The 12,153-nt window shown below is 40.5% G+C and overlaps 1 protein-coding gene across 1 annotated transcript in view; it reads left to right on the top strand.

Annotated features, from left to right (window-relative positions):
• Positions 1–12,153, top strand: part of LOC139651291 (venom phosphodiesterase 1) — a gene marked incomplete at its 3' end in the record, with an annotated part of 51,539 nt that overhangs the window by 10,778 nt on the left and 28,608 nt on the right. Inside the window, exons 3-10 of the mRNA XM_071528156.1 lie at positions 1,063–1,197; positions 1,429–1,554; positions 2,999–3,059; positions 4,312–4,409; positions 4,742–4,821; positions 6,275–6,394; positions 6,723–6,832; positions 11,506–11,571. Coding sequence (XP_071384257.1) covers positions 1,063–1,197; positions 1,429–1,554; positions 2,999–3,059; positions 4,312–4,409; positions 4,742–4,821; positions 6,275–6,394; positions 6,723–6,832; positions 11,506–11,571 — 796 coding nt within the window. The remainder of the gene's footprint in view (positions 1–1,062; positions 1,198–1,428; positions 1,555–2,998; positions 3,060–4,311; positions 4,410–4,741; positions 4,822–6,274; positions 6,395–6,722; positions 6,833–11,505; positions 11,572–12,153) is intronic.

Raw genomic sequence — 12,153 nt, forward strand, 5'->3', positions numbered from 1 at the left:
TTGTTTCTTTCTTTGTTTATTTCTTTGTAGCCTGTTGCTATGTGTAACTGGTATTATTATTTTTATTATTTATGTATTTCTATTTTTTATTATTATCCGTTAATTTAATATTCTTTCTTTCTGTCTTTCTTTCTTTCTTTCTTTCTTTTGAATGTCATCTTATGAGTTGAATGTTGTAATTATTAACTTTCATAAATTTCATATTTTTTCTTTCTTTCTTTCTTTCTTTCATTCTAATGTCATTTTATGAGTTGATCATTGTGATTAATGTTACATATTTTATCTTTCTTTCTTTCTGTCTTTCTTCCTTTTTAATGACACCGTTGTGATTATTATCCTTACTTACCTATTTTATCTTTCTTTCTTTCTTTCTTTCTTTCTTTCTTTCTTTCTTTCTTTCTTACTTTCTTTCTTTTTAATGTAATTTTATGAGTTGATCGTTGTGATTAATGTTACATCTTTCTTTCTGTCTTTCTGTCTTTCTGTCTTTCTTTCTTTCTTTCTTTCTTTCTTTCTTTCTTTCTTTTGAATGTCATCTTATGAGTTGAATGTTGTAATTATTAACTTTCATAAATTTCATATTTTTTCTTTCTGTCTTTCTTTCTTTTTAATGACACCGTTGTGATTATTATCCTTACTTACCTATTTTATCTTTCTTTCTTTCTTTCTTTCTTTCTTTCTTACTTTCTTTCTTTTTAATGTAATTTTATGAGTTGATCGTTGTGATTATTATTGCTATAAATATGTCATTTTACTAGACAAATTATGTGTTTTTTGTATTTTTATATGAAGCACATTGAATTTGCCTTGTGTATGAAACCTGCTTTGTAAATAAAGTTTTGCCTTGCACTGCCATTAGAGACAGGGATGATATGACTTTATGGCTCGGTGTGAAACTTGTCTTTGGGGGATAAATCAGTAAGAATCACCCGCCACACTGGCTGGAAACTCTATGAGCTGATAACATAATGCTTCAAAATGCAACTGATGCTGTGACAGTTCAGTTGCAGGACGGTGTCTCTGCCCACCCACAACAAGTGTGTTCTGGTGTTTTTGTTCCAGTGGTCCCCCATACTTCCTGCAGGAACCGATGCTACGAGCCGTTCGACGACGAGACGCCGGGCTGCAGGTGCGACACGCAGTGCGCCTCCAGCGGCAACTGTTGCTACGACTACCATGACATCTGCAGTCTACCCGGTGAGACATTTATTCTGACCTTTGACCTTTAGTCTGGTTTCTATATCAGTGAACCGCTCAGGGACTTTAGAGGAGATCTGCTGTACATTTTGCCTGTAACTGTAAACTAGCTGTAAACTGAAACCTGACTTTTATGGAAACCAAAAAGTAATTTGCATGCCTGTCTGTGTGTTCATGTATCTTACCTTCAGTGTGATACTGTACCTGCATTACTGTACCTCTGTCTTCCAGCTCAGCAGTGGGAATGCACCAAGGTGCGTTGTGGAGAGAAGAGGCTGACGGACAGCAAATGTCACTGTTCTGATGACTGTCTGTCTGCAGGAGACTGCTGTACAAACTACAAACATGTCTGCCACGGTGAGAGGAGAGGAGGAGAGGAGAGGAGAGGAGAGGAGAGGAGAGGAGAGGAGAGGAGGGGAGGAGAGAAGAGAAGAGAAGAGAAGAGAAGAGAGGAGAGGAGAGGAGAGAAGATAAGAGAGGAGAGGAGAGAAGAGGAGAGAGGAGAAGAGAGGAGAGGAGAGGAGAGGAGGAGAGAGGAGAGGAGAGAAGAGAGGAGAGGAGAGAGGAGAGGAGAGGAGGAGAGGAGAGGAGAGGAGAGGAGAGGAGAGAGGAGAGGAGAGAGGAGAAGAGAGGAGAGAGGAGAAGAGAGGAGAGGGGAGGGGAGATGAGATTAGGATAAAATAAAAATGAGATTAGATTAAAAAAAATTAGATGAGAGGATAAGAGAGGAAGATAAGACAAGATATAATAGGATATAATGAAACTATTGATCCCTGAGAGGAATTTAGGTCAAATGTAATCGGGTAAAGCAGGGAAAAAAAGACAAATACAACATAAACACAATAAGCAGTAAAAACTATTTTTAAAAAAGCAATTAAAACAATAAAAAACAATGAAAATAGAGTAGAAGCAGTTGTGGGTTTAAATAAACAAGCAACAGACAATTTCAGCCGATGTTAAGTCGACTGTATGGGTGGGAAGTATGGGACGGATTATGGATTACTTACTTTAAATGACTGCATATTTTTATTCAAAACATAACATAAACAGATTAACCAAATTTAATCTAGGGTTTTCACTTTTGTTTTTTTCACTTCATTTTAATTTTGAGTACAATTACAAATGTGTTAGAGCTCAACTAGATGATTCTTTTCAGTGATATATAACACTCATTTTCTGCCACAATGTCACTGACTTTACTTACTTATTAACAATTGTTACTTACAGATGTTATATGTATGTATAAACATAACGTTATAAAAATATGAAACTATAAATATAAAAGATATCAATATGTACACAGTATTAAATAGGATTAGAGACTCTAAATAGCCCATAGATATGATTGTCCATTTTACATCAAGAGAGCATTACAATAGTAAATGACATAGAGAAACAGATGAATTGGTAACACTTGTTAACTGTTAACTAAGGTATTAATTTATACATTATAATTTATACATTATTTAATAGTTTATAAAGATGACTATTAAATAATGTATAAATTAATACCTTAGTTACCATGAACACCATTAGTAAATGATTACCAGACACATTAGTTAACTGTTATTTAAGGGTTAGTTAATGCTAATTAAGCATTAACTAACCCTTAATTAATGTACCCTTATTGTAAAGTGTTACCGATGAATTGATCTACCTTTTGTCCACTTGTGTCCATTTGCATTACTGTAAATTTTAAAAATGCTAAGATTGTTTATGGTGGAAGCTTTGTGGATGCACAAATCATGAGATGAATGCCATTCAAGCATTCTGTTTTGCTGTTGTGTTGTTTGTGGTGCAGGAGAGACAGAATGGGTGAAGGACGAGTGTGAGGACCTGTCAGCCCCCAGCTGTCCAGCAGGGTAAGACTCTGTTCATAATTTAAAAGATCCATAATCACTTACTTTCAGCTCCCAACTCATGTCAACAAGGAGGGAAGTTTTCATTTATTTAACCATGTCCAAAACCTTCACCTAACCTTAACTGAATAGTTTTACGTGCCTAAACTGAAACTGAAACAGAAACTGAAACAGAAAATGCTGTGTCCAGTTCCTGCTGTTGGTACATAATCCACTCCTGGTGGAGGAACCTGATCTTCACATAATTTGTGTCCACAACACAGAGTCATTTCAGAGTTTGTGCTTATTTCACAAAATTTGCTGAAACTGTGTTGCTTTCAGCTCTTCTTTTCTACTGTTGAAGAAATGTTCTGGAGTCAGAGGTTCGTCTTACTTGAATATATATTTATTGAAAGGAGATTCTTGCAAGAGGAAGAGATGCGCACAGCAGGAGGCTTCAAAGAGGAAGAGATTGAACCAGTCCTTTATGTATCTTCCAAAGACAAACAGAATGTGCTGATATTAGAACAGGTCACCAAAGTAGAGTAGAAGCAAGACATGTTATGTCTTCAGTTAGAGCTTCCATAGACATCTCAGAGACATCCAGGAGCCACTGGACAACAAGACCTCTGGCATAGTAAGTTATGGCACAAGGGTTACAGTGAGCTGACCATACATCATGAAACCTTACATTCCCTGAGGTGACCCCAGTTCAGCTGTTAATACATATGTTGAATTTTCTTCCACATCTACTGAGACTTATCCAGCTCAGCAGGGTCGGGGGTCATTTCATAAATTAACTCATCAATTTGAATTCAACCAAGGAATTGGAATTGGAATTGGAAAAAAAACCCTGCAGGAAACACAATTGCAACTGAATTGGAATTTCAGGAAGTTGAACTTAAGTGAAATTCTGTGAAATTCCATGTTTATCAATACTGAATATAATAAAATGTTAAAGGAACCTTTCAGCTGGTGAACATGTAATGGTAATCCATACATTATGATTGAACGTGTTTGATTTGTTGAACTGTCTTTTATTTGATTCATACTGTTTTGATTTATAATGTTTAGCGAGTCGAGACAAACTGTCTTAGAAGTGGAATTTCATGGAATTTAATGGATTCTCACTTCAGTTCATGACCGTAATGTCTCCGTAATCTATCAAACTGTTAAACTTCTGTCCTGTTTTTTTACCCAGAGATTGCATCTGAACTCTGTATCTTCACATATTATCTTCCGTGTTGTTCCTGATCCTTTTTGTTTTCCCCCACAGCTTCAAGCAGCAGCCTCTGCTCCTCGTCTCTCTGGACGGACTGAGGGCCGAATATCTGCAGACGTGGAGCGCTCTGATCCCCGTTCTGGACAAACTCAGTTAGTGCCGACCTCATTAAGCTCTTTATCACTCTAAGTATTGTTGTATGAAGTCCGAAAAAATGTTGAAACAGAAACAGATGGAAACAATATGAATTTATTGTAATTAGTCATCACAGATTATTTATACAAACGGCTGCATTCCAGTTCCGTGTCCCACCCACGCAGCGCGGCGAGGCACGGGTCCGGGTCCGGGTCCGGGTCCGGCTCCGGCTCCGGCTCCGGCTCCGGCTCCGGGTCCGGGTCCGGCTCCGGCTCCGGGTCCGGGTCCAGCTCCGGCTCCGGGTCCAGGTCCGGGTCGCCTCCACTCACTGTTTCTCTCTGACCTGCAGAGCAGTGCGGCACCTCGGCTCCGTACATGCAAGCTGCGTTTCCCAGCAAGACTTTCCCCAACCACTACACCATCGTCACGGTAACGCAAAGCGATCCCACACACACACACACACACACACACACACACACACACACACACACACACACACACAAACAGAAACAATGTTGGCATGCACTTGTGTAGACTGTTCCAAAACAATCGTGCATCAATCGTACATAAGTGTTTTATTATTGTTTCAACTGACAGCGGTTACTCACGACCTAAACACACACACTCATCCTTAAACAGTCACTGTGAGTCAACTGACTGACTCTTACAAAAGGTATGAGTGAGTCACACTCACGTTTGCGAAAGTAACTGCAAAAGTATTCTGGATATCCTGATGGTTTTTCTCGATGGCTTACACACTATAACTGGGCCTACTAACTAAACATCCCAAACCATGACGCCATCTACCAAAAGACAAACCCATTTGCCAAAACTATAAACACTATTCCCCTGTTTTCACACATGATTCACATGTGTTGAACTTTTTGTGAAAAACTCTACACACAAATCCCTTCATATATCACTGGCTGCACCATGTGCTCATTTAGAAAGCACTGGCATTCAATATCATTAACTCAAGTCATCACAGCTCAAACCCAATTAACACACAATTCCCCAGGTGCAAACACTAAGAGTCAAAATTGTTCACACACCAATCAGAACCTCAGGATAAATACATAGATAGATAGATAGATAGATAGATAGATAGATAGATAGATAAAAGGGCCATGGGTCAGTTCACTTGTTTTGGAACAATGGATCCACAAAGACCTGAAGGTAGAGGAAGAGGACACAGGAGAGGAGGTGGAAGAGGAAGGGCAAGGAGACAAATAGTTTCTGATGAGGTTCTCAAATTGGGATGCTGAGGCAGAATAAATGTGATTTATTTCTTTATCTACAAACAGTTTTTAAAAAAAATTGGATTATATTGGTAAATACATGGAAATTATTTTACTGTATTCTACGTTCTTTATCAGTTGCATATTTTTGCGGTACATTTACTTTTTCACTCAATTCAGTTTATTTTACTACAGTACATTGAGGAATTAAAAATGTTGAAAATGTATTCATGTGTTGTGTCTTTATATTGTGTTCATCATGTAAAGAGGTTGTTCTGGGGGGAAAACCATAAGTGCCATTATTCATTGCAGTAACAGGTTTTTACAGTAGTGTTTTGAACTGATCTCACCAGTGTGTAATGGCTACTTTGTAGTGTGTGTGTATTTGATGGCTTTTGTGTGATGTCTGAAGGCAAAGTTTGGTTTAGATGTAAGATCACATGGTTTTGAGTGGAGAGTTTTGTTTTGACATGGAAGTTTGAAGTTTGTGAAGATGAGTGTGCAGTTATGCATTTGTGTTTAGAGTTTTGGGAAATGGAGCATAATTTCAAGAAATGTGTCTTAGCAATCCAGAAAAACTGTAACATCAGTCCCCCCCCCCCCCTCTCTGTCTCTCTCTTTCTCTTTCTCTCTCGCTCTGTCAGGGTCTTTACCCAGAATCCAACGGTTTGATTGACAACATCATGTACGACCCGGTGTTTGACGCCACCTTCAGTCTGTCCAATTCAGAGAAAGACAAGCCTCGCTGGTACCTGGGACAGCCTGTGAGCCTCACTGACCTACATACTAGAGATAGATTATAGTGTGTGTGTGTGTGTGTGTGTGTGTGTGTGGTGTGTGTGTGGTGTGTGTGTTCCAATAGTTTGAAAGAAGGCTGAGACTCACTCTGCATTTGGTTTTTGCATGCACTCCGGTGGAGTTTCGACTGATGTGGGAGTTTGTGGGAGTTTAATTTTGGGTGAGCTGCTGCCGGCTGCACAGTGGAATGTGGCGAGTGTAAACAGGTAGTCAGCGCTCTGTCTCCTGTTCCTCCTCTTCCTCCTCTTCCTCCTGTTCCTCCTGTTCCTCCTGTTCCTCCTGTTCCTCCTGCAGATCTGGCACACCGCCAGGTACCAGGGGCTGAAGGCCGGGACCTTCTTCTGGCCGGGATCCGACGTAAAAATCAACGGCAGCTTCCCCAACATTTACCGGCCTTATAACGGGTGAGACTGACACCGGCGGGGCAGGGAACCAAACCTCTTGAGCAAGGCACTGAGCCCCCGGCTGCTCAGACCGGTTGTACTGGGCGGCTACATAAATAACAAGGCAGTGGAAAAATCAGTTCCCAAATGGTGGGAAACTGTATAATGCACAAAACAAGTAGTTTATTTGCCACAAATTGTGATAATAAATACAAGCATTTAAAGTAATAAATGAACTCGATTGTACGCTTGGTTTAGCAGCTACTCAGCTGCAACACGTTTCAAGAAACTACTTGTTTTGCTCGTTATACGGTTTCCCACCTTCTCTGTCTGTATGTACTGGGCGGCTCCCAGTGTGTCTGGAGCAGAGCGTGCTGGAAAAGAGCAGTAAGCCTGGATAAGAAAAGGTTCAAAAATGTCTCTAAAATTCGTATTAAAACAGATTTGGAAACTGTTTTGAATTAAGCAATATCCGTATATCGTAATATTGCGATTATACAACAGTTACCAACAAAATAAAAGATATAAACAAAATGCATTCATATTGTGGGGCAATTCGCTCTCAAAATAAAAAACTTTTTGCTAGTGTTATCTCCGTTTCCCTGGAAATACATGGGGTATGACTAATAACTGGAAAACAATCAGTCACGTCAGTAGACTTCTATGTAATGGAACCTAGTTTACTACTCCAGCAAGTAGGCGGAGCCTTAGTAACGACCTGCAACAGAGACGATTTCTAGTCCCTGTTGAGTCAGCCAGCCAACTTGAGCTGATGCTTTCTAGAGATCGCGGGATTTCCCAAACTGAATAAATACCACACATATAAACACAAAACTGCCTTGCTAGCTCAATCTTGTTGTAACTAAGATATCTGCTGAAAAAAATAATTTTTCCATGGACAGATTTAGCTACTATGTCCGCGAACTTCACATGTATTTTTAAGCTAGTAGCGCCGTGTCACCGACTCACCGGCACAGCTGATGGAGGATGCAGAGCGTCTGGTAACATCAAGGCTGAACAGAGTTAGCGTAGCGTTATATTTAAATATATTGTATGATAATATGGCGGAGTAATATTTAGTGATGAGCACGGCTAGGTGTGCTGTCATGCTGATTTGATCACGTTCTAAATGTCTAGTTGACCAATCAGATCGCTTGGTCGGAACTACCTGTTGTATAACTGATATTAGAACATGGGCATCAGTTCACTAAACACTGAGGCACGGTGAAGTCCCTGTATCTAGGCAAGGCGAGTTTATTTATATAGCACATTTCAGCAACAAGGCAATTCAAAGTGCTTTACATAAAACATTAAAAGCATCGAGACAAAATGAAAATGATAAAATTCATATAAAAGACCAAGAAAAATAAAGTTCATTAAAGAGCTAAGAGAATAAAAACAAAAAAAAATAGGCTAAAATAGAATAAGACAGGTGTAAAATACAAGAATAAAGGTTACAGTGCAGTGTGAGAGATGAATAGTTATTTGATTTGATAAAAGGCAGCGGCAAACAGAAAAGTCTTCAGCCTTGATTTAAAAGAACTGAGAGATGCAGCAGACCTGCAGTTTTTCTGGGAGTTTGTTCCAGATATGTGGAGCAAAAAAACTGAACGCTGCTTCTCCATGTTTAGTTTTGACTCTGGGGACAGAAAGCAGACCTGTCCCCAGACCACCTGAGAGGTCCCAGACCACCTGAGAGGTCTGGACGGTTCATAACGTAGCAGAAGATCAGAAATGTATTTTGGCCCTAAACCATTCAGTGCTTTATAAACCAACAGTAGTATTTTGAAATCAATTTCTTTGACAGACAGGAAGCCAGTGTAAAGACCTCAGAACTGGAGTGATGTGATCCACTTTCCTGGTCTTAGTGAGGATTTCGAGCAGCAGGGTTCTGAATCAGCTGCAGCTGTCTGATCGTTTTTTTTAGGGAGACCTGTAAAGACTCCGTTACAGTGGTCGAGTCTACTGAAGATAAATGCATGGACAAGTTTTTCCAAATCCTGCTGAGACATAAATCCTTTAATCCTTGATAAATTCTTAAGGTGGTAGTAGGCTGACTTAGTAATTGTCTTTATGTGGCTGTTGAAATTCAGCTCTGAGTCCATGACTACTCCAAGATTTCTGGCTTGGTTCGTGGTTTTTAACATCACCGATTGAAGCTGTGCTCTGACTGTTAATCGTTCTTCCTTGGCTCCAAAAACAATTACTTCCACTGGTGTTTTCAGTGATATACCGTTTTGCGATTGCCTCTGTTTGAACATGTGTGAGATAGTACTCTCCAAGAAAACACAGGAATGATCAGAGAGAGCAACATCAGTCACCACAACCTTAGAAATGTTCAGACCCTTGGAGATAATTAAGTCCAAGGTGTGGCCCTTGTTGTGTGTGGGCTCCGTCACATGCTGAGTCAGTCCATAGTTATCAAGAACACAACACAGTTCCTTGTCAACATGGATGTTAAAATCACCAACAATAACTACACAGTCAAAGTCAATACAGATTATAGACAGCAGTTCTGTAAAGTCATCACAAATGGTTGCACAGTATTTAGGTGGCCTGTAGATATTTAGGAACATAGCTCGAGAAGAGGAATTCAACTGAAGAGCCACATATTCAAAAGAACAAAATTTCCATAAGATATCTGCTTGCATTGGAGGGAATCATTGGCAACTCCACCTCCTTTCTTATGCACTCTGGTTTGGAGGGGTTGACTCGATAAGAACAGCTACACTGGTATCTTGGTCTAACCAAGGTTCAGTTAAAAACATAAAATCAAGATTGTGCTTGACAATAAAATCATTGATTAAAAATGTTTTTCCTGCCAAAGACCTGACGTTTAACAAAGCTAGATTTAGTGTGTTAAAAGCATTATCTGCCCAATCTTTTGGGACAGACTAAATTTGATAAGTTTGCAGAATCGGTTTTGAGTGCTTCCTGTTCACCATTCTTTTTCTGTTACCTATCAAGACAGAAATTGAGGAAGCTATTGGGGGGGGGGGGGGGGGGGGGGGGGCGTAACTGTGGCGATTAGGTCAAAACTGGCTGAGGACTTGAAGGCAGTGGTGGAGGTAGACGCCGAGGGGGGTTTAGGGGAGAGAAAATGGGAGTAGGGCGGGGGGGTAAATTTGGTCCCAGCAGTGACCAGCTCTTTCATCTGATCAGTGAACTCCAAGAGGGGGGAGGAGGGAGAAAGGGTGACTGGAGAGGAGGGTGACCTGGATGGGGCCTTGGGGGGGGGGGGGTGAAGGAGGTGGATCCTCACAGGCGGTTGCCGGTGAGGGGGGTAGAGACTCTTCCTCTCGGCTCTGATGCCTCTCGTGATTAAAGATCTCGTCAGGCTCTCCTTCACGGTTTCTGCTGCGCTGTGTTATCTCTTCCTCCTGTTTTGATTCCTCTTGTCTCTTGTCCTTGGCAGAGGGAACAGATGGGTGACGCAGGAAGTAAAATATGTTAGAGGTGAACAATTTTAAAAGTCCATCTGCCTTAAAAAGATGTCTGCGGTCCCAGAAAAAGTTGAAATTGTCAATAAAATGCACTGAATGGATGATACATGCAGTTGAAAGCCATGTGTTCAGTGCCAACAACCTGCTGAATCTCTCAACTCCTCTTCTGACTGGCGGTAGAGGGCCACTGATAAACACCTCAGCATTCAGAGAGCTGACCGTGTTCAACAGATCAATAAAGTCTCGATTCAGCAATTCAGAGTCCCTATGTGCACTATGATGGTTTTCACAGTTGGATGTGCAGCCATGACACGCAGGATTCTTTCTGTCGCGGTGCAAGAAGTCGGCCTGACTGCGACTCAGCTGGACCGAGCTGGTTTTGAAAAGCCCACAGTGATGTGGTTTACAGCCCTTCACTCAACCAGTTCTCGTGTTATTACAAATTGTTTCTGGACACTCAACATAACGTGCGATTGCCCGCATATTTAACTGTGGCTTACAGGTACGCACTCCCCAGTCCTGTTCCGGCAGGATCCGGCACAAATTAAGCACTGAGTAAGACGCATTTTTGCAACAGAGCGATCCGCTGTACAAATCACAGTTGTGTTGCATAAAGTGATTATGGCTATAAAGCATTCATAAAACCGTCACCGCTGATAAAGTGCCGTAATTACATTGCCATATTGATTTCACAATACTAAGGAAGGGCGTCAATGTTTTTCACTGCGTGGGATGAGAAAGGATGAACTTTGTATTACAGGGATTCTCTTCAAATTAAAGCAGATTAGTACTGATACTACTTGATTCTCCTAAACTGCCATTTAGGCTGCGTTCACACCAAGCAGCGTGTTCTGACCGGTTTATCTGAACTCTGCAGCGTTTCCTCCTTCAGTTCGGTCGGTTTGTCCGGGTGAGAACGATGACCTTTGAACTCTGGTGGCACCAAATAACAGCACCGAGAGTCTCAGTCCTCTAACAAGAGAACTGCGGTGCGGTTTGTTAATCCAAACCAACTAGAGGAGACCACCCCAAAACACAAGGGATTGTGGGTAGAAGGAGAGTCAGATTAGTTTTGAATCTCTAAAAACTCTGTCCAGTCAACAAGCTGCTTGTGAGTCCTGTTCGCTGGTGATTGGTCAGTTTGAACCTAAATCAACCAACTACAAAAATGTTTCCACTGTGGTTCAGACCAAAGAAAACCAACTGTAGAGAGCGTTCACTCCTATCTTTTTTTGTCTTCTTTGTTTCCAGTAAAGTGCCATTTGAAGAAAGAGTGTTCAGCATTCTGAAGTGGCTGCAGCTGCCAGAAGACCAAAGGTACAGCAGGCTCCTCCAGTAAAAACATTACAGACATATTTACACAAAATTACTCTGCATTTTTAGAATCAGGATCCCTTCATTCAGAAAGTGCAGTAAATGTGTAATTTTGGGTTTGGGCTCTACATCCATCCTGAACTTTACCAGTGAAAGCTCTGTGTTGCTCTGGTAGTGTCTTGTGTTGTGTCTCTTCCTCCATGATAAAACCCCCAAAATCAGTGATTCTGTGATCTGTAGAGGAGACTGGAGAACTGTGTTTTTTTTCCTCTCTCTATTCAATTCCATTCAATTCAATTTGCTTTATTGGCATGAATGTCATAACAACAAAAGTGCCAAAGCGTCTCAGGACAATCAACAAAAGGATACAACTGATCTAACAACAAAGTAAACAGTGGATACATTACTGAATCAGTTCTGCTAGTAAAATAAGTCAAATAAGATACTGACAAAGCAAGAACAGTATTAAAATAATAAGTATTATAACAATATGTAATTGTACTAGTATTATAATACTATAAATTATGACAATATTATTAACAATAAGTACAGTGTTAGAATAATATAATACAACAATAAACAAAC

Source organism: Centroberyx affinis, unplaced genomic scaffold (genome assembly GCF_046629955.1).
Source record: "Centroberyx affinis isolate AG114_WGS23_722 - 3 ecotype Tasmania unplaced genomic scaffold, CSIRO-AGI_Caff_v1 ptg001626l_1, whole genome shotgun sequence".
NCBI lineage: Eukaryota > Metazoa > Chordata > Actinopteri > Beryciformes > Berycidae > Centroberyx > Centroberyx affinis.